General features: G+C 43.8%; 2 protein-coding genes across 4 annotated transcripts in view; one reads left to right on the forward strand and one right to left on the reverse strand.

The window, feature by feature from the left end:
- Window positions 1-12,552: 12,552 nt before the first annotated feature.
- LOC139233604 (myb-related transcription factor, partner of profilin-like) lies at window positions 12,553-22,526 on the reverse strand. The gene is made up of 2 exons (XM_070864040.1): window positions 21,964-22,526; window positions 12,553-13,342 (listed from the first exon to the last, which is right to left on the reverse strand). The coding sequence occupies exons 1-2, from the start codon at window positions 22,367-22,369 to the stop codon at window positions 12,657-12,659; spliced, it is 1,092 nt and encodes a 363-aa protein (XP_070720141.1). The 5' UTR covers window positions 22,370-22,526; the 3' UTR covers window positions 12,553-12,656.
- Window positions 22,527-22,818: 292 nt separating this feature from the next.
- The window catches only part of LOC139265949 (coiled-coil domain-containing protein 112), a 32,956-nt gene continuing 31,517 nt past the window's right edge, over window positions 22,819-24,257 (forward strand). For 2 of the 3 annotated variants that reach the window (XM_070883575.1, XM_070883583.1), the window contains exons 1-2: window positions 22,819-22,866; window positions 22,961-23,082. In XM_070883575.1, the coding sequence (XP_070739676.1) occupies window positions 22,843-22,866; window positions 22,961-23,082 (146 nt within the window). In that variant the 5' untranslated portion in view covers window positions 22,819-22,842. Of the gene's footprint in view, window positions 22,867-22,960; window positions 23,083-24,257 lie in introns of those variants that run through there. The other variant, XM_070883620.1, reaches the window with a different exon arrangement.

Below are 24,257 nucleotides of genomic sequence, written 5' to 3' on the forward strand. Positions count from 1 at the left end.
ACTTACTGCCTGAAAGGGTGGTATAGGCAGAAACCCTCATATCATTTAAAAAGTACTTGGATGTGCACGTGAAGTGCCATAACCTGCAGGGCTACAGACCAAGAGCTGGAAAGTGGGATTAGGCTGGAGAGCTCTTTGCCGGCCGGCACGTACACGATGGACTGAATGGCCTCCTTCTGTGCCATAAATTTCTATGATTCTATGATCCTATAAACAATTCTCTGAAGAGGAGTGTGGGGCACGATCAATAGAAATAGAATTTTGGAATAACTGGGTGAATCACGACAGAATACTTTGAAGGTTGTTTAACATAATGTTGCAGGAGGCCTGGAGTTGAATCATAAAATAGACAATATGCAATTATATTCTTCAGAAAAGTTGTCGCTAATATGTTAACCCACATAGTCACTTAACTCGCACCTAATATGACTGGCAAATGATTTACTACTGCACCACAGGCAATTATAGTTTTCTAACCAATACTTTTACTTGCACAACTGTTTAATTATATAAAACCTGGCCTCTTATACTTTCATCCTAGAGGACAACCTTTTCTTCTCAGTTTATGGAGTAAATTTTCGTCTTTATCACCTGGACGTAAAATATCGCCATTACCAATTTCCTTTCCATTAATTTAATTTTATCCCTATGTGCCTTCATCCTCCAAACATGAACCTTACATATCACAAATAAGCCATCGAGCCATCCTGTGAAATAGCTTTTAAGAGCTTTTAAGGAGAATGCATGTTTCTAGTAACTAAATCATTTAAACAAGTAATTGAATTAACAGAGCTGAACTATGTAAGCAAGGAAAGTAAGGAATATATTTCCAGGGAATAGTGACAATGTTGTAGCACGGGATTCTTAACTAAGGAGATTCAAGTTTGAATTTGTCTTTATCTGTCCTTTTTGGTTTTGTCATGTTGGACCGAAGGAAGGAAAAGTTATCGGGGCTGGGTTTTCCTGATCGCGCTCCAGCAGGATTGGGGCAGGACTTATGCCTGCCACCCTTTCCCTGCTATTATCCTACCCCAGCTTCCTGGGTTGTGGGTGATTAGGTATTCATTGTGGTATTCCCACCAGCAAACAGGTGCATGCAAATAGAACCAAGTGTCATTGCAGCACCTGAAGAGGTGGAAGGCAATATGAAGGGGATCACTGAGCCTCAAAGACTTGACCATGATATAGTCTGAAGGCCTTGATATCAACCAAAAACCTTCAGAAGATAAGTCATTGGAGGGATAGGCCTTCTCCCTCCATCTGCCATATGTGGAGCCATTCCTGCCGCTACCCCACACCATCTTTCTGGTTTACATTGTTGTTATAGGGAGCAGCAGGATTGGATGAATGGCAGGAAAATGGCCTGGGAACCAGGGACCTACTCCCTCTCCTGGCAGCATGCAGTAGGAGGGATGGAGAGGCCAGCAATTGTCTTGTTAGGGGTCGAAAGTGGAAAATTCAGGTCAGGGCCATGTCAGTGGTAGGCCTCACCATCTAATTTTGCCCCCTTCTCCACCACTATCCTGATGTTTTGGTCAGAATAGTGGCGGAAAATCCATTCTCAGATATGCCTCGATGTTGAAAAATAATTACAAAATGCTTGCATTTCAGGTCTGACAGCCGTTCTGAGAAAGGCAATTGGAGAAAGCCAGAATAAAAGGCAAGGAACTACATGTCGTGCATCTGACAAAATAACCTAACAGAATTAAGTGTGCAGGCACTTCGTAGACTACTTAATATCATTCCATGCAGCTAACTGCAGTGTCTTGGGCAGATCTCCTCCACATGTACAGACACCGATACACCCATGCCACAGGCTTGTGCTATCTCCAAATTTGTGCTCTTGGAAAATTAGGCCCAGTGAGTCTGTTGCCTGGTCAGATCACATGGGGTATTGTTCTGCAGCTCTGACAAGGAGACTGCATTTGCTGTATCCTGCATAATGTTGCAATGCAGAGGGCAAAACCTTTCAGCGAAAGGACCAAGAGGGTCAGACTGCAAAGAGAAGAGGAGGAGCTGAAATAGACAAGGATAATATGCAGCCAGGAAGAATAATGTACCAATCATTGAGTCATAGGATATGCTCTCAAAATCTGTAAATGAACATCCTATGGTCTTCATAATATATGGGCCCCACATACAACACATTTTGACATATTTATCAGGCCTGTGGGCTAGATATGGCCCAGAGGTTATAGTTTGGACAGTGCTGAGTTAGCTGATCCAACACCTGCCTTTGGAGGTGCTGTTCCTCGAAGTTCATTTCAATTCGGTCCATCATCCCTTTGGTGTCTCTAATCTCTCCTGTCTTCCACATTATGCGGGTTCCTCGAGCACCTCATTTTTCGTTTAGGCACTTTACAGCCTTCTGGACTCAACATCGAGTTCAACAATTTCAGAGCGTAACCGCTGCCAATCTTTGGCTCCCTCCGCTCCGCCCCCCCCCCCCCCCAGAAGCCTGTTTCTTTTTTTCTCCTGGTCTCTAATGGCAGCTATTCACACCCTATCTTGACTAGTGTTTCTCTAACTCCTGCCATTACCATTTTAATTTGGCCCATCATCCCTTTTGTCTCTCTAATCTCTCCTGCTTTCCACCCTATCACAGATTTTCCCTTTGTTGTTTCTTCCCCTCCCACTTTCATGCTTGTTAAGAATCTGTTCTTTCCGAACACTCTCCAGTTCTGACGAGGGGTCATCGACCCGAAACGTTAACTCTGCTTTCTCTCCACAGATGCTGCCTGACCTGCTGAGATTTCCAGCATTTTCTGTTTTTATTCCAAAATCCAGCATCCGCAGTATTTTCCTTTGGTAGAGGAAACCTTCTTTTAAGTATCCCTCTAAATACTTTGCATTTCTAAAGGTGCTGTTCCTTGAAATCATTTCAATTCGGCCCATCATCCCTTTTGTCTCTCTAAGGTCGCAGAGGGTTGTGGGGGTCAGGAACTCACTGACTGAAAGGGTGGTAAAGGCAGAAACCATCACCGCATTTAAAAAATACTTGGATGTGCACCTGAAGTGCCGTAACCTGCAGGGTTATGAACCTGGTGCTGGAAAGTGGGATTAGGCTGGTTAGCCTCTTGTTGGCCGGCATGGACACGATGGACCGAAATGGCTTCCTTCCGTGCTGGAAGCATCTATGATTCTAGGCTGCCATACATCTTTCCTTTTGTTCTTCAAGATAAATATTCTCTGCACTCCCAAAACCATCCTTTCTATCACCACTCTTCTACAATGCATATCTTGTTCCCCAGGCAACATGCATCAAATTTTACCAGAAGGTTAAAAGTACAAACCAAGCATATTTTACATTCTGTATTGGCTCTTGTCTCACTGTCTGCTACTGTAGTGCTTTGCCCTCTTGGTAGTGCATGTGTGTCTTGAAGTAGGATGTACACTGGTGCTTCCTTGACGTGTTAGCCCCATGCATGGACCCTGTATTTCTGTGAGGGACTTCTGAGAGTCAGGTGGCCCCTGACCTCTGTGAGTATGAGCACCAGATAGATTCTGTCTCAGTCTGTCACACTTCCATGCCTGCAATGCCAAAATGTAAAGTCATTGAAGGTCGGGGGCTGGATGGTACGCATCTGACACTATTGGAGAGAGAGCACCATGATCTTTTCACTATACATATTAATGACTTGGATGAAGGAATAGAGTTGTACATCCAAATTTGCAGAGGTCATCAAGTTAGGAGACGCAGTAAGTTGTGCAGATGGGTACAGGAGATTACAAAGGGACACAGACAGACTAAGTGAGTGGACAAAACTATGGCAGAGTTCAATGTAGGGAAGCAAATCTCTTGCCCCTGCCTGCAACATGCCTAGAAATCTGTGCCTCTGGACTCTTTTCCCTTAGCATTACGCCCCAGGTCTCAGCACTAAAAGAAGGAATATTGGCATCATGGTTTGTTGCCTGCTGATCTCCCTAACATGCCTTCTGATCTCCCCAGCATGCCTTCTTTACCATGTGCCATTTCAACCATGAAATACTATATAACACCAATACAGTGTCAAGTATGAAATGTGCTCTGGGAATCCATTGCTTAATTTTATAAATGTAAGTAGAGTTTATTTAAATATTGAGAGATAGTGGATGTTCCCACGCATACTTTCATATATCTTTAAAATTTAGTGGCTGGGAACAAAGCAGTGCACATGCCTGCTTCAGCTCTCAATGTTAGTCAAATTTGCAGTCAGACAATAAATCAGATACTGTTGGCAACTAATTGATAATGGTCTGATCAGAAACTACAGTTAGCCACAGCCTAGAAATCACTCGCAGGTCACTCCCACCTTCGAGTAAATACCTTATTCTACATTTCTGCAGCAAGTATTTTGTTTATTCCACAAATACACATATTTTAGGAACTGGGCTGTAATTTGCAGTAACTATATTAATTATTTAATCTTTTTCATGGTGGACTACATAATTCAGAAAGCCAAATGATTTTTGATTATATCAAAATGCTGCAAATGTCACTTCTATGTGACATTGGAAGATTGCTTGTGCAGACGTTGAATCTGAATATAATTTGAACTTGCCAGTGTTTGAGGGGCAATGTCAGCTACATCTGTTTAATGTGAGGAAATCTTTTCAGTTGGGTGCCACGGTTTCAATATGCTCAGTGGTTGCCTTATGTTGGATGAGGTTCTCCATTGGTGCTTTTGATATTGCTCTGTATATGTGACTTCTTATGCATATAAATTTGCATAAAATAACCAATTTCATTCTACACCTTGTGGTAAATGTTTGTGATTGACTGATACTTGCAATGTTATCAATATTATATTCATGAATGCATCTGAGTGCTCCATCTAGTGAACAGCTACATTAATGCAATAGTGATTTGCCCTTTTCATTGAAACTCTTCTATTTCGGAGCCTCCAGACAGGCAATTCACCCTCATTTGGAGTTGTATGGTAGTGCAGTAGTTATAATACTGGAGTACTAACCTGGAGATCCTGATTTAAAATCTCACCATGCCAAAGTTGTAAAATTGAATTCAATAAATTAAGTAACTTGGAGCTTAATGCAAGGAAAAATGACCATGAAAGCTGTTGGATTGTCATAAACACCCAGGAAGGAAACCTACAACCCATTGTCTGACAAAAGGTCACCGACCTGAAATGTTAACTCTGTTTCTCTCTCCACAGATGCTGCCTAACCTGCTTAGTATTTCCAGCATTTTCTGTTTTTATTTCAGATTCCAGCATCCGCAGTATTTTGCTATTGGAACCTACTAACCCTGCATAGTCTGGTTTACCTGTGATTCCAATCCTGCATTATATACTTGACTCTTAGTGTCATGCTGGTCCACTTCAAAGGACATTAAGTTGTAAAAACAATTGCCACTAGAAGGCGGCCTACCATCTGTCGAGGCAACTAGGAATGGGCAATGTTGCCCATAGCCTGACAACAAATGTAATAAATTGAGTTTAAAAGTAATTTTTGAAGTCATGTAATGTAGGAAAATGAACACATTAATTTTAATACTCCATTATGAAATATTCTTTGGTGCAAATTAAAATTTGCAGCCTTGAAGTTTTTTTAGATGTATATTTTCTGTTTTATAACTCAGTGCATGCAACAAATATGTATAACTCAGACCAATGATAGTAGTGGAGGATAGAGGAAAATAAAACTGAGTAATCCTGCAATGTTGGTAGTGAATGGATGAACAGGAATACTAGCATTACCTTTCAGGTCAAACCAACCTGTACTCAGCTATTTGGCAAGTTTTATTCCCTCTTCATACTATGCATTCTGCGACGAGTGGCTCACCTGACTCTCCAAAGCCTCTCCATCATCGACAAGGCACAAGTCAGGAGTGTGATGGAATACTCTTGCTTAGATGTGTGCAGCTGAAACAACACTCAAGAAGCTCAAAGCCATCCAGAAGAAAGTAGTCTGCTTGAGGGCTAGCTCATTCACCAGCCTACAGTGCATTCACCGCTGACATACTGTGACTGAAGTGTGCACTATCCACAGGATGCTCTGCAGCATCTCACCAAGGCTTCTTCAGGCCACACCTCCCAAACCTGTAACCTCTACCATCTAGAAAATCCAGGGCAGCAGGTGCACAAGAACACCTTCAAGTCACACACTATCCTGACTTTGATAAATATTGTGATTCCTTTATCATTACTGGGTCAAAAACCTGGAACTTCTTACCTGGAACATTGTGGGAGTATATGAAATGTGGTATGTGATTTGCACACAGCAAGTTCCCACAAACATTGCAGCAGCTCAAGAAGGCAATCTACAACTACATTCTCAAGGGTAACTAGAGATAGTCCACTCAGTGGGGTGATATGCAGAGGTGACATAGGGCAGAATCCCCACCTTTTGCTCTAGTTGTAATATGGCTGAATGCAACAGACTTGATGAGCCAGCTATATATTTCTGTCTGTCATTGTCGCACAATAATTTGAAATGCGGTAGCCAATTTGTACAGAGCAAGGTCCCATTATCAGCAATGAGATAAATAACCAGATCGTTTGCTTTTTGTTAGTTCTGGTTGAAGGATAAATATTGGCCAGAACACAAGGAGAACACCTGTACCCTTCTTTGAATAGTGCCATGGGATCTTTTACATCTACCTGAGAAAGCCTTGGTTTAACATCTCATCCAAAAGAAGACACCACTGACAATGACACTGGCACTGAAGTGTTGGCCTAAACTATGTGTACAAGTCTCTGGAGTGGGGCTTGAATGCTACCAATGAGCGAAGGATAATATCTAAGGATAAGGATAAACACCAACAATAGGAAACATGACCCTTAATTTGTACCCATCCAATCATAAGTACAGCTAAGCAGAACTTCTGAACCCTACCAGTTGTGCCCCTGATCCCATCCCAGTTCATGGAATCTCCTACATTTATATATTTTCATTCAATGTTCATCCATTTACAGCACTGCTGATGTACCCATTTTGGGTTGGAACTTTGCTGTGGCATCTTGCCAGAGCGTATGGGCCCCATAACCATCCAGAGGTCCTCAAAAATGTTTACTAATACCATGTTTTTTTAATAGATCGATTTCCATATTGCAATCGATTGCTTTGCTGGACAGCACAGATACAAGACATAATTTCCTCATATGCATGACATCATAATATGCCCACCCCTTTATGGGGAGGCTATTATGCACCTGCCCTCAACATTGGCTGGAAGTTCTGATGGGTGGAAAAAGGGGCAAGGACTCACATAACCAATGCTGCCCCCAATTCATGCTCCACCTTTCCAGATTATGGCCTTTTAATGCCAGAAGAAATTCATGCCCATGATTCCTAGACCATCATCCTAAGAATAATAAGAGGTTAACCTGCTCCAGTGTATAAATATGAGTTAATGTAACTGGTCCATAGTTCCAGTTCATCTTGTGTGTATATGGGAAAAGGGATGATAGAGCTCCAATAAAAAGAATATTGGCTTCGAAATGCTACATGATGAGTTGCACCACTTTTACTTAATGGAAAATGAGCTGTACCCACTGATGGTCTGGAGAGGTATTTACAGCAGAATTTTGTGGGGCAACTCAGGTGCATAGGGGAGTCGTGATTGGCTTAGGACCTGTGTAAAACAGGATTAATCTCCTAGGGAGCATGGGAATTAGAGTGCAGCCCTTAAAAAAAAAACAGTCCTTGTTGAAGATTGCAGCAGCATGCTGGGCAGGCAGTAGGTATGTAAGCAACATTGTTTGGCTCAGTCAGCTTGATAGTATGTTACATGACTGTTTTTGTGCCATTTTATAAGAATGTCTATCTCAGGAGAATCTGGCAAAGGCAGCCATAGAGGGGATAAGGTCAAGAAACAGAGGCAGAAAAGAAGATGCCACAGGTTCGACCTCAATGAAACAGAAATCAGGACAGAGTGCTGCATTTCCATGAAAGGTTACTCATGCCAAGTGAAGAGAATGGTACTGGCACTGAGTGCCAATTCTTTCACACCCAAGACTGCAATCCAGTACTGGAAAACATTCAATGACCTGATCAGGGAAGCCAAGACAGCACACCTTTCTACCTTGGCCACCAACATACTCTTCACCCTCTAAAATTAACAGCCGTACAACTAATGTTTCACAATGCAATCTGGTTAAGTGGCACTAACTTGGGATCTCACAACATAACTAACTATGTTCCTGAACAGTGATCACTACATGCACAACCTTAAAACCCCTTTCTCCATTTGAACAGGGCAATACCATCACATCTCTTACTTCAGCTCTCTAATACCACTTAGCATTTAGTCAACTGCTAACCCTTACCCAGTTTACATAAGCCCCTATATTAACAGCGAAAATTGAGAGTTGAAGTGAGCAGCAAATCCCGACCTCAGTAGAATGAGGCTTGGGCAATTTTAATTTCTGGGACTTATCTGCTTGCCACTAGTCAACTGCCTGTTTGAAATGGGCAGGAAGCGACAGCTATCTGGTGGCAGGGAATAAAAACACATTATGTGGGGGAGGTGGGGGGGAAGAGGTTACGGTCCCAGCAGATTGGAAAACAGCAAATGTATTGCCCCTATTTAAAAAAGGAGGCAGACAAAAAACAGGAAACTATGGACCAGTTAGCCTAACATCTGTCATTGGGAAAATGTTGGAGTCCATTATTAAGGAAGCAGTACCAGGATATTTGGAAAAGCATAATTCAATCAAGCAGAGTCAGCATGAAAGGGAAATCATGTTTGACAAATTTGCTGGAGTTCTTTGAGGATGTAATGAGCAGGGTTCGATAAGGTGCCACATAAAAGGTTACTGCACAAGATAAAAGTTCATGGAGTTGGGGATAATATATGAGCATGGATAGAGGATTGGTTAACTAACAGAAAACAGATAGTCAGGAAAAATGAGTCATTTTCTGGTTGGCAAACAGTGTCTAGTGGGGTGCCGCAGGGATCGGTGCTGGGTCCTCAACTAATGAGAGGTTATCCATTTTGGCAGAAAAAAAATAGAAAACCAAATTATAATTTAAATGGAGAAAAATTGCGTACTGCTGCAGTACAGAGGGACCTGGAGGTTCTTGTGCATGAAACACAAAAAGTTAGTATGCAGGTACAGCAAATAATCAGGAAGGCAAATGGAATGTTAGCCTTTATTGCAAGCGGGATAGAGTATAAAAGCAGAGAAGTCCTGCTATAACTGTAGCAGGGTATTGGTGAAGCCACACCTAGAGTACTGCGTTCAGTTTTGGTCTCCTTATTTAAGGAAGGATATACTTCTATTGGAAGCTGTTCAGAGAAGGTTCACTAGGTTGATTCTGGAGAGGAGGGGGTTGACATGAAGATAGGTTGGGCCTATACACATTGGAGTTCAGAAGAATGAGAAATGATCTTATCGAAACATATAAGATAATGAGGTGGCTCGACAAGGTGGATGCAGAGAGGATATTTCCACTCAGGGGAAACTAAAACTAAGGAACATAGTTTCAGAATAAGGGGCCACCCATTTAAAACTGAGATGAGGAGGAATGTCTTCTCTGAGGGTTGTAAATCTGTGGAATTCTCTGCCCCAGAGAGCTGTGGAGGCTTGGTCACTGAATATATTTAAGTCGGAGATAGACAGATTTTTGAGCAATAAGGGAATAAAGGGTTTTGGGGAGCGGGAAGGGTAGTGGAACTGAGTCCATGATCAGATCAACCATGATTTTATTAAATAGCGGAGGAGGTTCGATGGGCCAAATGGCCTACTTCTGCTCCTATTTCTTCTGTTCGTAAGATGATGATGAGGAAGAACATAAACACAATTATCTTCTTGTAAAGTATGATGTTGAGGAAAACCAGGAGGATGATGGTGACGAGGGTGAGGGAGATCATCAATTTGGACTGGAGCCCAGCCATGCGTTCCTGCACAGACCTCCTGTCACAAGTTCCCCTGCCCCAAACCCCTCAAGTTCAACCCCTGGATCACTTGCTTCTTCAGTTCAGATACTTTCACCTGGCGGAATTAGATAATGTTGGTGAGGATGCGGCGTCGGGTAATTCACACAGCATGGGGCAGTTGGAAGAGTGGGGAGTGAGTGAGAATGTGCCATCTTCCCAGTGGAGATTAAGAAGGGTGCCCATGGCTTCAGACTCATGTGACCCAAAACTCATGACCTGGACTCTACAGCTTTCACTGGCAGCAATTTCAGAGAAGCTTTTCCTTTGTTGCAGGAATCAATGGAATAGAAGCACAGGCTGCAGCTCTGGTGACAAGAAGGGTGAAATAGACAGCGTTCTGGGTACCAGTTTCCAGACCATGATGGCCGTGATGCATGCTGTTATCTTGCAGCGCTTTCAAGATCTGCTCATCAGAAGGGTTACAGTTCCATGGCCCAGCAGACTGGTGGCAGCTGGAGTCGTCTTACCTGATGATGCCATCTCTCAGGACAGCAGCACATGCAGACCTCCAGCTCTCTCTCTCAGAACACTATGCCAATGGAATATAGGTGATACCAAACTGCTTGGCAACAAGCTTCAGAGAAGCAGCCAGGAATATCTCCCTCCCAGGAGCAAGCTACCATGAAATGAAGCCCAACGCAGCCTCATGGCCCTTTAGTAGAAAATGAGCAGCGCTTATGGTACTCGCCCTCAGGCTGCACCTAGGAGAAGCACTAGAACAGTGATTAAAAAGGCACATTTGGCCAGCCACAGGAAAGCATGATGTTAGAAAAGACTAGGCTGTGTTCTTTTTGGACTTTGTTGTAATAAAATAAAATGTGCGCTATGCCATGCTTTATTATTCATGGAGGTTAATATCATACAGGAGTCAGTGCCCTTGTTAAATTGAATTCAAATTAATTTTCCAAATTTACCTTTTCCATACCACTTACTATCATATATCTCTATGAGATCATCTCTCAATTGCCTCTTTTGAAGGCTAAAATCCCCAAGTCCCTGCACTCTTTCCTCATAACTCAAACCTCTCACACTACAGATCAGCTTTGTGGCTGTTCTCTGCACTGCCTCCAGCAATTAAGTGTCTCCCTTATGTCTCAGTGACCAGAACTGGACATAGTACTCAAACTGAGGGATGACCAGAGCACTGTACAGTTTGATCATGACTTCGTCTGACTTTCAGATCTTATGAACCTTAATAGCTCCAGGGATATTTTGAGTGACGCTGCTGCAAGGACAGATGCATCTTTGAAATATAGCCATGTAGTACAATATTCCATTGGTTTTGTTGATTGCTGCTCTGAATTGGTTGGGGATGTTGATTGGCGAGACAACTGATTCCTAGGTCCCTTTCAACGACATCCTTAGCTATTTCAATTCCATTCATGAAGTTTGTGTTGCACATTTTTCCTTTGTACATGAAAACTTTCCATTGTCTCCGCCATTGTCAAGCCCACTTACATGTTTTGTCCAACTCGTTCTGTCATTTCTGAGCTGCCTCCTCTTATTCAACTGACCATTTTAGTTTAGCATCATCTGAGTATTTGACCAATTTGCATTTAGTTTTCGAGTTCAAGTCATTGATGTAAATTAGAAACAGCGGTGGTCCCAAGGCCGAATACTTGCCTCACCCCAAACTAAGAAGGATATATTGGTCTTGGAGGGAATTCAGCGTATGTTTACAAGAATGATAGCCGGACTTCAAGGGTTAAGTTACAAGGAGAAATTACACAAATTAGTGCTATATTTCCAAGAATTGAGAGGGTTAAAGGGTGATCTGATCGAAGTTTTCAAGTTATTAAGGGAAAGAGATAGGGTAGATAGAAACCATTTTTGCTGGTTGGGGATTCTAGGGCTATAGGGGGCATAGTCTAAAAATTAGAGCCAGACCATTCAGGAGTAAAATTAGGAGACAAGGGGTGGTAGAAGTTTGGAACTTTCTTCCACAAATGGCAATTGATGCTAGATTAATTATTAATTTTAAATCAGAGATTGATAGCTTTCTGTTAACCAAAGGTATTAAGGGATATGGGCCAAAGGCAGGTATATGGAGTTAGATTGCAGATCAGCCATGATCTCATTGAATGGCAAATCAGGCTGAATAGTCTACTCATGTCCTAAGTACCCACTGTTTCCCATTCTTTAGCCAATTTCTTATCCATACCCAAAATTTACCCTGCATTCCCAAAGCTTTGAGTTTAGCCAATAGCCTTTTGAGTGGGAATTTGTTAGATGCCTTCTGAAAGTCTAGGTTTAACACATCATAGTCCATTTGGGCTGTTACTTCCTTAAAGAAATCAAAGAGGTTGGTCAGTCAGGATCTTCTCCTTCTGACTGCTGTTTACTAAGTTATTATATAATTAATCCTCATGTTCATATTTGGTAATTGACTCTCCATGAAAAGCATCTAGTGCTATGTCTATCAGCAAACAATCTGACCTGTGTCACCTAGAGTGGCTGAAGATAAAATTAATACTACTCAGATTCCAGGCTTTGGCAATGCACATGCACATGAATCCTTTGTCCTCTCACTCCATGGCTCAGCATAATAATGCTCTGTATCAGAAAGCTCCAGATTTTTAAATAAGGTTTAAACAAGATTAACAAATGGACTTATATTTTTGTATATACTTTTTTTTAGGAAAATAATAGAAAAAAGTTGAACATATCTGGATTCAAAAATATAACACAAAATACTTACAAATGTACATTAAAGAATTAACCATCTTCATTTGAGATATCTCAGTCTATTTCAAACATCCCCACAGCAGGAAAGTCCTCACACTAATCGTCTTTTCTTTTCAGAGGTCCTAGAGTTCCTCCTTGTCTGTGCTAAACCAAATGTCTCAGGTTGCTCCACTGCAGACGGTTGTGGACTCTCCGGCTGAGGAAGATGTGTGAGAGAGTGGCTCTGCAAATTTGCTGTGTGGCCTGGTTGTTCAAGCACAGAACCGATGAGCCTTCGTGGCTCTAGGGAAGTTTGGGAGAAATGCTGCTGCATGGACAGGTGCATCTCTGAAATGTTTTGAGCCATTTCCTGGGTGTGAAGGACTAACCGCTGGTTTTGCAGCACCAGTTCTCTGGTGTTCTCAGCCACTCCCTTCGTCTGCTGGGCCACCTGATGGGTATGCTCAGCAACTAAGTGAGTTTCATGAGCTAACTCCCGGGTTGCCTGTATGAGGTCCCGCATGAGGGGCTGGAATCCTTCCCAAAAATCTCTCAGGAGTGCAGTCTGCTGGTTTTGAGATGTGAGCAGCTGTCTATCAAAATTGTTCATCGAGCTGGACTTGGGTGGTGGGCATGGGTCCCTGTGGGAAAGGTATGCCTCTGGTAATGAGGGTGGCACATGTGGGGAGGATGGAGATTCTGAGGGTGGTGTCCAACTTCTTGCTCTGTCCTCATGGCAAATGACTTGTGTTCCCGATGGTCCAGCTTCGTCTGCAGAGGATCCTCCTTCCTCCTTTACTAGAACAAGTACAGTTTGAGGTTTATTTTATTAAATCACTAAACCTAAACAACACTCAAATCTTAATTTAATCAATCACATTGTCTTAGATCATTAAGTTGCTTAAAATCAGTTGGAAACATTCAAGCTTCGTCATCATTTAGGATTGAAACAAAGTTTTAAATATTTTGCTTTACAAGAGTTTTTTTGGACAGGCTCAATTCATGAACAGCATGCTACAAAATACTTATTATAGTTATTGTGTAAACCATTAGAGAAATTTTGAGTATTTATTTTGTGAAAACATTTGACCAGCACATTAATTAAAAATCTATACTTTTCTGGCCTCAGATGCTGAAACATTCATGTTGAATCATTGCAATCTCTATTTATAAACACTAAGGTGTCACGAAAGAACAACATCTTATAGCAGAACACCTCCATTCAATCCACAAGCATGACCCCAAGCTTCTGGTCGCCTGTCACATTAATTCTCTGCTCCACTCCCACTCTGACCTAGAAACATAGAAACACAGAAAATAGGTGCAGGAGTAGGCCATTCGGCCCTTCGAGCCTGCACCACTATTCAATAAGATCATGGCTGATCATTCCTTCAGTACCCTTTTCCTGCTTTCTCTCCATACTCCTTGATCCCCTTAGCCGTAAGGGCCATATCTAACTCCCTCTTGAATATATCCAATGAACTGGCATCAACAACTCTCTGCAGTAGGGAATTCCACAGGTTAACAACTCTCTGAGTGAAGAAGTTTCTCTTCATCTCAGTCCTAAATGGCCTACCCCTTATCCTAAGACTGTGTCCCCTGGTTCTGGACTTCCCCAACATCGGGAACATTCTACCCGCATCTAACCTGTCCCGTCCCGTCAGAATCTTATATGTTTCTATGAGATCCCTTCTCATCCTTCCAAACTCCAATGTATAAAGGCCCAGTTGATCCAGTCTCTCCTCATATTTCAGTCCTGCAATCCCAGGAATCAGTCTGGTGAACCTTCACTGCACTCCCTCAATAGCAAGAATCCTCAGATTAAGAGACCAAAACTGAACACAATATTCCAAGTGAGGCCTCACCAAGGCCCTGTACAACTGCAGTAAGAACTCCCTGCTCCTATACTCAAATCCCCTAGCTAAGACGACCAACATACCATTTGCCTTCTTCACCGCCTGCTGTACCTGTATGCCAACTTTCAATGACTGATGAACCATGACACCCAGGTCTCGTTGCACCTCCCTTTTTCCTAATCTGCCGCCATTCAGATAATATTCTGTCTTTGTGTTTTTGTCCCCAAACTGGATAACCTCACATTTATCCACATTATACTGCATCTGCCATGCATTTGCCCACTCACCTAACCTGTCCAAGTCACCCTGCAGCCTCTTAGCATCCCCCTCACAGCTCACACCGCCACCCAGTTTAGTGTCATCTGCAAACTTGGAGACATTACACTCAATTCCTTCATCTAAATCATTGATGTATATTGTAAAGAGCTGGGGTCCCAGCACTGAGCCCTGCGGCACTCCACTAGTCACTGACTGCCATTCTGAAAAGGACCCGTTTATCCCGACTCTCTGCTTCCTGTCTGCCAACCAGTTCTCTATCCACGTCAGTATATTACCCCCAATACCATGTGCATTGATTTTGCACACCAATCTCTTGTGTGGGACCTTGTCAAAAGCTTTTTGAAAGTCCAAATACACCACATCCACTGGTTCTCCCTTGTCCACTCCACTAGTTACATCCTGAAAAAATTCCAGAAGATTTGTCAAGCATGATTTCCCCTTCATAAATCCATGCTGATTTGGACTGATCCTGTCACTGCTTTCCAAATGCGCTGCTATTTCATCCTTAATAATTGATTCCAACATTTTCCCCACTACTGATGTCAGGCTAACTGGTCTATAATTACCCGTTTTCTCTCTCCCTCCTTTTTTAAAAAGTGGTGTTACATTAGCTACCCTACAGTCCATAGGAACTGACCCACAGTTGATAGACTGTTGGAAAATGATCACCAATGCATCCACTATTTCTAGGGCCACTTCCTTAAGTGCTCTGGGATGCAGACTATCAGGCCCCGGGGATTTATCGGCCTTCAATCCCATCAATTTCCCTAACACAATTTCCCACCTGATAAGGATATCCTTCAATTCCTCCTTCTCACTAGACCCTCAGTCATCTAGTACTTCCAGAAGGTTATTTGTGTCTTCCTTCGTGAAGACAAAACCAAAGTATTCGTTCAATTGGTCTGCCATTTCTTTGTTCCCCATTATAAATTCACCTGAATCTGACTGCAAGGGATCTACAGTGGCCTCCTCGTGTTCCAATGAAGCTCAGCGTAAGCTTGAGGAACAGCACCTCAATATTGAGTTCAACAACTTCAGATCATAATGTCTGCCCCCATTTTTTCGGAAGGCAGCTGTTCATGATTCTGTTATTCCCATTTACATCACTTCTAGACCCATCTTTTGTTTCTTTTCTTATCCCATACCATCATCATCCCTTTTGTCATTTAATCCTTCCTGCCTTCCACCCTATTACTGACCTTTGCTTTTGTTCTTTCTTCTCCTCTCCCTTTCCCAGCTTCTGCACTTGCTTAAAACCTGTTACATCTCTAACTTTTTCCACTTCTGACGAAAGGTTATTGATCTAAATCGTTAACTCAGTTTCTTGCTCCACAGATGCTGCCTGATCTGCTGAGTATTTCCAGCATTTTCTGTTTTTATCTCAGCAACATTGTCCCTTTAAAGATTATAAATAAAGCAGTTTATAATTACAACTATTTGTTGAAACTGTATTCATTTTTCAAGCATTATCTTGTCATTTAGATGGCAATGAGTTTTTGGCTCCAGGGTTTATGAAATATGTAACTGAACTGATATCAATTCCTTTGTGCCCTTAAAAAAACATTTTCACCTTCCAACATACACCCCTCCATTTTTGTCATGGCATCTATAAGTACAATTTATTTCTAATTCCTTAAAGAGGATTGTTATAAAGCAGTAGTGAAATGTACCAAATAACATTCTTTAAACTGGGATATTACTGGAGGCTTGAAGTGCTTTCCATACAAAACAGCTGTATGTGGAAACACAAAATGAAGGGTCTCCAGAGGAAAGGGTAAATTAAAAACAAAAATATCTCTTGGCGGGCTTTTTCCAACGTTTTATAGACCATATTCTCTGCAAGGATTGCTTTATGTAACCAAATACATTCTAGCAGAACAATATATTGTTATTCAAGGTAATCTGAATCAATTAAAGCTTTTAGAAACATAGAAATATAGAAGAAAATAGGTGCAGGAGTAAGCCATTCGGCCCTTCGAGCCTGCACCACCATTCAATATCATGGCTGATCATTCACCTTTAAAAACATAAAGAGCATTAGCTTGGCTCAGCTTCCAGCACACTTGCCTCAGTCAGACCTAATCTAGAATTACATTTCAGCGAAGCAGTGAGAAAGTTCTACATTAGCAGAGGGGGCATCTTTTGGATGAGACATTATACCGAGGCCTGCTTGGGCGAACAGAAAATATCCCATGACACTACTCAGAAGGAGAGTAGGGAGTTTATACCATGATCTGGACAACATTTTTCCCACAAAACTTCAAGAAGGTAACTTATTGATTAAACATTTTGGGATGATCCAAGGACGAGATAAGGCATTATATGAATGCAAGATTGGGGAGGGGATGTACTTTCTCTGCTCTCTTTTAAAATTATTATCCCATCCATACAATCTCAATGCATATTTTACTTTAGCAGAGAAGTGAAAAGGAATATTTCCATTTATCTGGCACCTCTATCAGATCTAAATTATTTGCATAAATTAACTACTTTTTAAAGAATGCAGCGATAGTTGTTATCGAGGTAAAAGTTGCAGCTACTCTGCGTCAGCAATATCCCAATGAGATGGATGATAGTGATATTAATTGAATGAAAAATGTGCCATGGGATCTTGAACATCCATCTGAACCATCAGGATGTTGGTTTAACATCTGATCCAAAGGCCAGCACCTCCAGCAACACAGCAGTGCCTCGGTACTGTACTGGAATTCCAGCCTCGATTATGTGATTAAGTCCTGCTGTGGTGCTTGAATACGGAATCTTTTTATGCAGAGGCAAGATGTGGCTGGCAATTCTTTTGAAACCAACTGCCATTATGAATAAGCTCCAAAGCATGCCCCTTGTCTGAACTGGTCCTATTGGGCCCAATTTGAACTCCGTCAATTTATACCTTTATCAGTCATCTCATTTAGATTCAGATACAGTTTTCCTTATAACAAAACAATATGCTGGGTAATGATTGGCACAATGGGTTAGTATATTGTCTTTTCATTTCCCCGGTCTGGGTATGAATCCAGCCCAGATCGATGGGCTGAAAGTCTCTCCTTCCTGTTAATTGTAAGGATCATATGAGAGGTGAGTTGGGAAGTCACAACCCAAGGGGTAATTATGAAAATTCATTATCCCAGTGTAGCGTTGCACCCATTGGGAAAACATGACTGGGAATTCAGGTGCCTGTCCAAATTCATAAAATGTCATCCAGGTGGTGAAATACTGGACCATCAATTTATATAATTACCCTTCTAGTTGCTTTGGTTACAGGCTCAAACTGCCTACAATTCAACACGACTTGGTAAATTCATTCACGGGTCATTAGAATGGTTGGCATGGGAAATAGAAATATTCACACCCATATAGTAAGGCATGCTCCTTTGGCAGAGGAGAGTGAGTTTTACCCTGCACCTAATAGTGTGAAATCTGATCAGGTGCTCAAAATGGGGGGGGAAAGTGTTCCATTCACTTGCACTGTGAACATCATCATCATAGGCAGTCCCTCGAAATCGAGGAAGACTTGCTTCCACTCGAAAAGTGAGTTCTCAGGTGACTACAGTCCAATATGGGAATTACAGTCTCTGTCACAGGTGGGACAGACAGTCGTCGAAGGAAAGGGTGGGTGGGGAGTCTGGTTTGCCGCACGCTCCTTCTGCTGCCTACGCTTGTTTTCTGCATGTTCTCAGCGACAAAACTTGAGGTGCTTAGCACCCTCCTGGATGCTCTTCCTCCACTTAGGGCGGTCTTTGGCCAGGGATTCCCAGGTGTCAGAGGGATGTTGCACTTTATCAAGGAGGCTTTGAGGGTGTCCTTGAAATGTTTCCTCTGCCCACCTGGGGCTCGATTGCCTTGTAGGAGTTATGAGTAGAGCACTTGCTTTGGGAGTCTTGTGTCGGGCATGTGAACAATGTGGCCCACCCAATGGAGTTGGTTGAGTGTGGTCAGTGCTTCGATGCTGGGGATGTTGGCCTGATCGAGAACATTGATGTCAGTGCTTCTATCCTCCCAGGGGATTTGCAGGATCTTGTGGAGACAGTGTTGGTGGTATTTCTCCGGCGATTTGAGGTGTCTACTGTATGTGGTCCACATCTCTGAGCCATATAGGAGGGTGGGGTATCACCATAAGCATGGTGCCAGATTTGAGGTCCTGGTCTTCGAACACTCTCTTCCTCAGGCAACCGAAGGCTGCGCTGGCGCACTGGAGGTAGTGTTGGACCTCGTCGTTGATATCTGCCCTTGCTGTAGTAGGATCCCGAGGTATGGAAGGTGGTACACGTTGTCCAAGGCCGCGCTGTGGATTTTGATGACCGGGGGCCGGTGCTGTGTGGTGGGGTCAGGTTAGTGGAGGATCTTTGTCTTATAGATGTTTAGTGTAAGGCCCATGCTTTCGTACGCCTCGGTGAAGATGTTGACGATGGCTTGGAGTTCAGTCTCTGAATGTGCGCAGACACAAGCATCGTTCGCTGACAGAGGATAGGACGGTCTTGGATCTAGCCTGGAAGCGACGAAGGTTGAACAGGTTCCTACTGGTGCTATAGTTTAGTTCTACTCCAGTGGGGAGCTTGTTGAGCGCGAGATGGAGCATTGCAGCGAGCAAGATTGAGAAGAGGGTTGGGGTGATGACGCAGCCCTGCTTGACCCCGGTCCGGATGTGGATTGGGTCTGTGATGGATCCGTTGGTCATGATCATGGTCTGCATGTTGTCGTGGAGCAGGCGGAGGGTGGCGACAAGCTTTTGGGGACAGCTGAAATGGAGGAGGGCGCTCCATAGTGCCTCGTAGTTAACAGTGCCAGGCTAGATCCAAGACCGTCCTATCCTCTATCAGCGAACGATGCTTGTGTCTGCGCACAGAGACTGAACTCCAAGCCATCGTCAACATCTTCACCGAGGCGTACGAAAGCATGGGCCTTACACTAAACATCCGTAAGACAAAGATCCTCCACTAACCTGACCCCGCCGCACAGCACCGGCCCCCGGTCATCAAAATCCACAGCGCGGCCGTGGACAATGTGCACCACCTTCCATACCTCGGGATCCTACTACAGCAAGGGCAGATATCAACGACGAGGTCCAACACTACCTCCAGTGCGCCAGCGCAGCCTTCGGTTGTTAACAGTGCCAAAGGCCTTTGTGAGGTCAAAGAAGGTCATGCACAAGGGTTGGTGCTGTTCCCTGCATTTCTCTTGCAGTCGTCACGCCGTGAAGTTGTCACGTACGAGCCTTCCCCTCTTCGGACCTCCATCCCTCCGGCGACGTCCGGGCCTCCATCCCTCCGGCCGCTGGCCCCACTCAACGGCGGAGTCTCTGTCGAGCACGTGATGTGCACAATGGTTGTGACCACTCTGACTTCTCCTTCCACGAAGTGGACCTCTGACCATCCCAATGTCTACCCTCAGCCAGGCCTCGGTTGTAATTTACCAAAATTCCCTGGATTCTGGGGAGGTCCCAGCAGATTGGAAAACTGCAAACGTAATGCCCCTATTTAAAAAAAGCAGACAAAAAACAGGAAACTATAGACCAGTTAGCCTAACATCTGTGGTTGGGAAGATGTTGGAGTCCATTATAAAAGAAGCAGTAGCAGAACATTTGGAAAAGCAAAATTTGGTCAGGCAGAGTCAGCATGGATTTATGAAGAGGAAGTTACATTTGACAAATTTGCCAGAATTCTTTGAGGAAGTAACGAACAGGGTGGATAAAGGGGAACAAGTGGATGTAGTGTATTTGGACTTCCAGAAGGCATTTGACAAGGTACCACATAAAAGGTTACTGCACAAGATAAAAGAACACGGGGTTGGGGGTAATATATTAGCATGGATAGAGGATTGGCTAACGAACAGAAAACAGAGTCAGGATAAATGGTTCATTCTCGGGTTAGCAATCAGTAACCAGTGGGGTGCCACAGGGATCCCAACTATTTATAATCTATATTAACGACTTGGAGGATGGGACTGAATGTAACCAAGTTTGCAGATGATACAAAGATGGGAGGAAAAGCAATGTGTGAGGACACACAAGATCTGCAAAAGGACATAGACAGGCTAAGTGAGTGGGCAAAAATTTGGCAGATGGAGTATAATGTTGGAAAGTGTGAGGTCATGCACTTTGGCAGAAAAAAAATCAAAGCGCAAGTGATTATTTAAATGGAGAAAGATTGCAAAGTGCTGCAGTACAGCCGGACCTGGGGGTACTTGTGCATGAAACACAAAAGGTTAGTATGCAGGTACAGCAAGTGATCAGGAAGGCCAATAGAATCTTGGCCTTTATTGCAAAGGGGATAGAGTATTAAAGCAGGGAAGTCTTGCTACAGTTGTACAGGGCATTGGTGAGGCCACACCTGGAATATTGCGTGTAGTTTTGGTTTCCATATTTACGAAAGGATATACTTGCTTTGGAGGCAGTTCAGAGAAGGTTCACAAGGTTGATTCCAGAGATGAAGGGGTTGACTTATGAGGAAAGGTTGAGTAGGTTGGACCTCTACTCATTGGAATTCAGAAGAATGAGAGGTTATCTTATCGAAACATATAAGATTATGAGGGAGCTTGACAAAGTGGATGCAGAGAGGATGTTTCCACTGATAGGGGAGACTAGAACTAGGGGGCATAATCTTAGATTAAGGGGCCACCCATTTAAAACTGAGATGAGGAGAAATTTCTTCTCAGAAGATTGTAATCTGTGGAATTCACTGCCTCAGAGAGCTGTGGAAGCTGGGACATTGAATAAATTTAAGACAGAAATAGACAGTTTCTTAAACAATAAGGGGTTATGGAGAGCGGGCAGGGAAGTGGACCCGAGTCCATGATCAGATCAGCCATGATTGTATTAAATGGCGGAGCAGGCTCGAGGGGCTGTATGGCCTTCTCCTGCTCCTATTTCTTATGTTCTTATGTTTCTCACCACCTTACCGAAGAGCGCTACTCAGTGCTGAGCTTACGGCTCACATCCCGCCATAGGCAACTAGGCCCATACAGTAATGCCTGGTCTCCAGTCGTCTTGGACCTCCTTGCCACTGGACCACTGTGAACAATGACCTTGATAAGCACACAATTCCCAACAAACTAAAAGGAGAAGAAAAACACAATGGATCCATTCACTGTGGTTTGACAGTACTGTGCCAAGTTCTCTTTATAGCCTTTCATGACCACGGTGCATCCCAAAATGCTTTACAGCCAATGAGTTACCTTATGAAGTGTAGTAACTGTTGTAACGTAGGAAAAGCAGCAGTAGAAACTAACAGAAAATAAAAATTAATTACATTTAGCATTAGTACAGATTAATTGAAGGGAAACACTTACTCGCCCTCCAATATGGAAAGTTCGCAGGATATGGTCCACCCATGCAAATTATGGACTGAGGGTGCATGACTTGATGGACTCTCCATTCCTCCGGGGTTAAGTCTTCTGCTCCACAGGGTCCTTCTTGAATTTGGCGTTCTCCTCTGGCCAAATGGGCGACCTCTTTGGTGCGCCGCATGAGGTCATCCCAACGTGTCTTGATGGCCTTTACAGACCTTTTGACCCGTGAAACTGCATTGACCTTGGCAGTGATATCCTGCCATATCTTGTCACGATCTCCCTGTGACAATCTGTGGGCACGACTGAAAAGTTGGTCCCTATTGGTGGTCACCTCTGTAATCAGCACTTCCAACTCAAGTGAGCTGAATTTAGGCAGCCTCTGTCTCCTCTGCTGCTGGTCTGCCATTTTGCTGAAATCTGCAATCTCCCTGCACCACGTGGCTAACTCCCAACAGAATATTCATTTGCATGTTGTCAACATGCTCGAATGCGATTTTAGCTTGTTTTTGCGGATTCCGCAGTCTTAACAACAATACTCTTTTGAATTCTACACACGAGCCGTGAATTATGGGAAGTTCCGCAAAATTTCCGCAACGTAAAACTGCGTTTGCGGAAAACTTGCAGAAAATCGGGTGGGGGGAGGGGGGTATGCAGAAAGAGAGGAAGGAGTTCGGTAAGTGGGCGGGGGGTCAAGAGCCATTTACGACAGGATTTTTGCTTGCAGCTGGCTGCAGCATATTTGCTTTGCATTTGGTGTTTTTTGCTGCGTTTCCCCAGCGCCTTCTAGCGGAGACAATGGCCGCGAGCTCCAGCACGGGAGCGAGCGCGTGCGCGCCTCACACTGCGCGCGGCTCCGGGACAATAAGATTTGTCAGCAAGATGGCGGCCTTAGCAACGGCGGCGGTAACGAACAATTCACTCCGGGTCGGCTGCACGGTGGGTTTTCTTCACTCACGGCCTGTGATTAAACGAGTCTCTCTCTCTCTCTGTCTGACAGGCTGACGGTTACAGTTGGAGGCCGGACTCGGTGTCAGGGCGGCAGCAGGTTCACATCCCGGGCCGCAGCGACTCGGCCAAGAAGGCTGCGTTTAGCCGGGAGGTGCGGAAACTGTGGCTCCAGTGAGTGCAACTCGCCCCTTTAACGGCGGCGGCCGGTGGCCGAGCCTTCAGGAGTAGCGTAGGTGATCTGCGGCCGGAATGGTGATCTCTAAATCCTCTGAAATACAATGGGGATTTGATTAATTCAGCCACCACAAATTGTGGCCCTGATAATGAGATAAGTCACCATTTGAAAGGGGAGTGAAACACATTGAAATACATCATGTTTTAAACTGCTGCGATGAATCTCTATTCCGGGGTGGTGTTTTATTCCCCCCCAACCCTAGGTCTGAAGGGCAAGAACCACATTGGAGGTGGTGAGTGTAAACATTTAAAAGGTAGCAACAGAAGTAGGCCAGTTGTTGTGTACAACTGACAAACTGAGCCAGGAGAAAAGTAACACATCGGCCTTTTGGCTAAGATCATGCGTAACTGACCTAACAGGGGAGTAACCATGACCCCAACGTGGTTCTCCCTGGATCAGGAAGGTGGTTCTCCTATGCTTTTTGGAAATAGGAGGTGGGTGGGGTGGTTTGACCCATCCACCTCCACGGAGGTGTGTGGGGTTGCTGACCCATCCACCTCCATGGCACGAACCTGGTATTGCAGTACTTCCAGGAACGGTGATTGGGCTCTAGGCCTTTTGGCTAAGAGCATTAGTGCAGGGTGATCCTTGATGTGTGCAAGGTGACCTCTGGCGTTTGTGATCTGACAAAGAATTGGAAAGATTGGCTACGAAAAAAAAAACTGCTTTTTATACAACCTAAAATGGAGTCTCAAACCGGCATCAACCAGGATGAGTACAGCAACTGTGACTAGCTCCCGTGGGGTACTAATGCCTGTCTAGTGAGCTGTAACAAATTAATAGAATACAAACACAACATATTTCCCCCCCTTTTTAAAACCACAGTCTATGTACAGACAAAGTCCTTGAGATAGCCAGGTCATGTTCTGATCCAGTGAGACCGGCGTGGAGCTTGCGGTGTTTGTTCTAGGTTTTGGTTGAGAAACAGAGCAGTGCCTCTGTTCCATCGTGCTGGTCTCTTTCCGCTAGGTTTAGCTGGGGGTTTGAGAATATCCAGTATCCAGCGAAGATTTCACCCACTCATGAGCTCAGCGGATGTCTTCTCGGCTAGCGAGTGGTTTGTCGAACGGTATGTGAGGAGAATGGTTTGAACCGCTTCATCGAATGTTTG

Source organism: Pristiophorus japonicus, chromosome 1 (assembly GCF_044704955.1).
Source record: "Pristiophorus japonicus isolate sPriJap1 chromosome 1, sPriJap1.hap1, whole genome shotgun sequence".
Lineage (NCBI taxonomy): Eukaryota > Metazoa > Chordata > Chondrichthyes > Pristiophoridae > Pristiophorus > Pristiophorus japonicus.

Bases quoted from the DNA above. Each gene is read 5' to 3' on its own strand.
- LOC139233604 (XM_070864040.1), bottom strand. From the start codon at position 22,369: ATGGCAGACCAGCAGCAGAGGAGACAGAGGCTGCCTAAATTCAGCTCA. The intron at 13,343-21,963 runs GTAAGTGTTTCC...TACTTGTTCTAG, and splicing joins CTTTCCATATTGGAGGGCGA to TAAAGGAGGAAGGAGGATCC.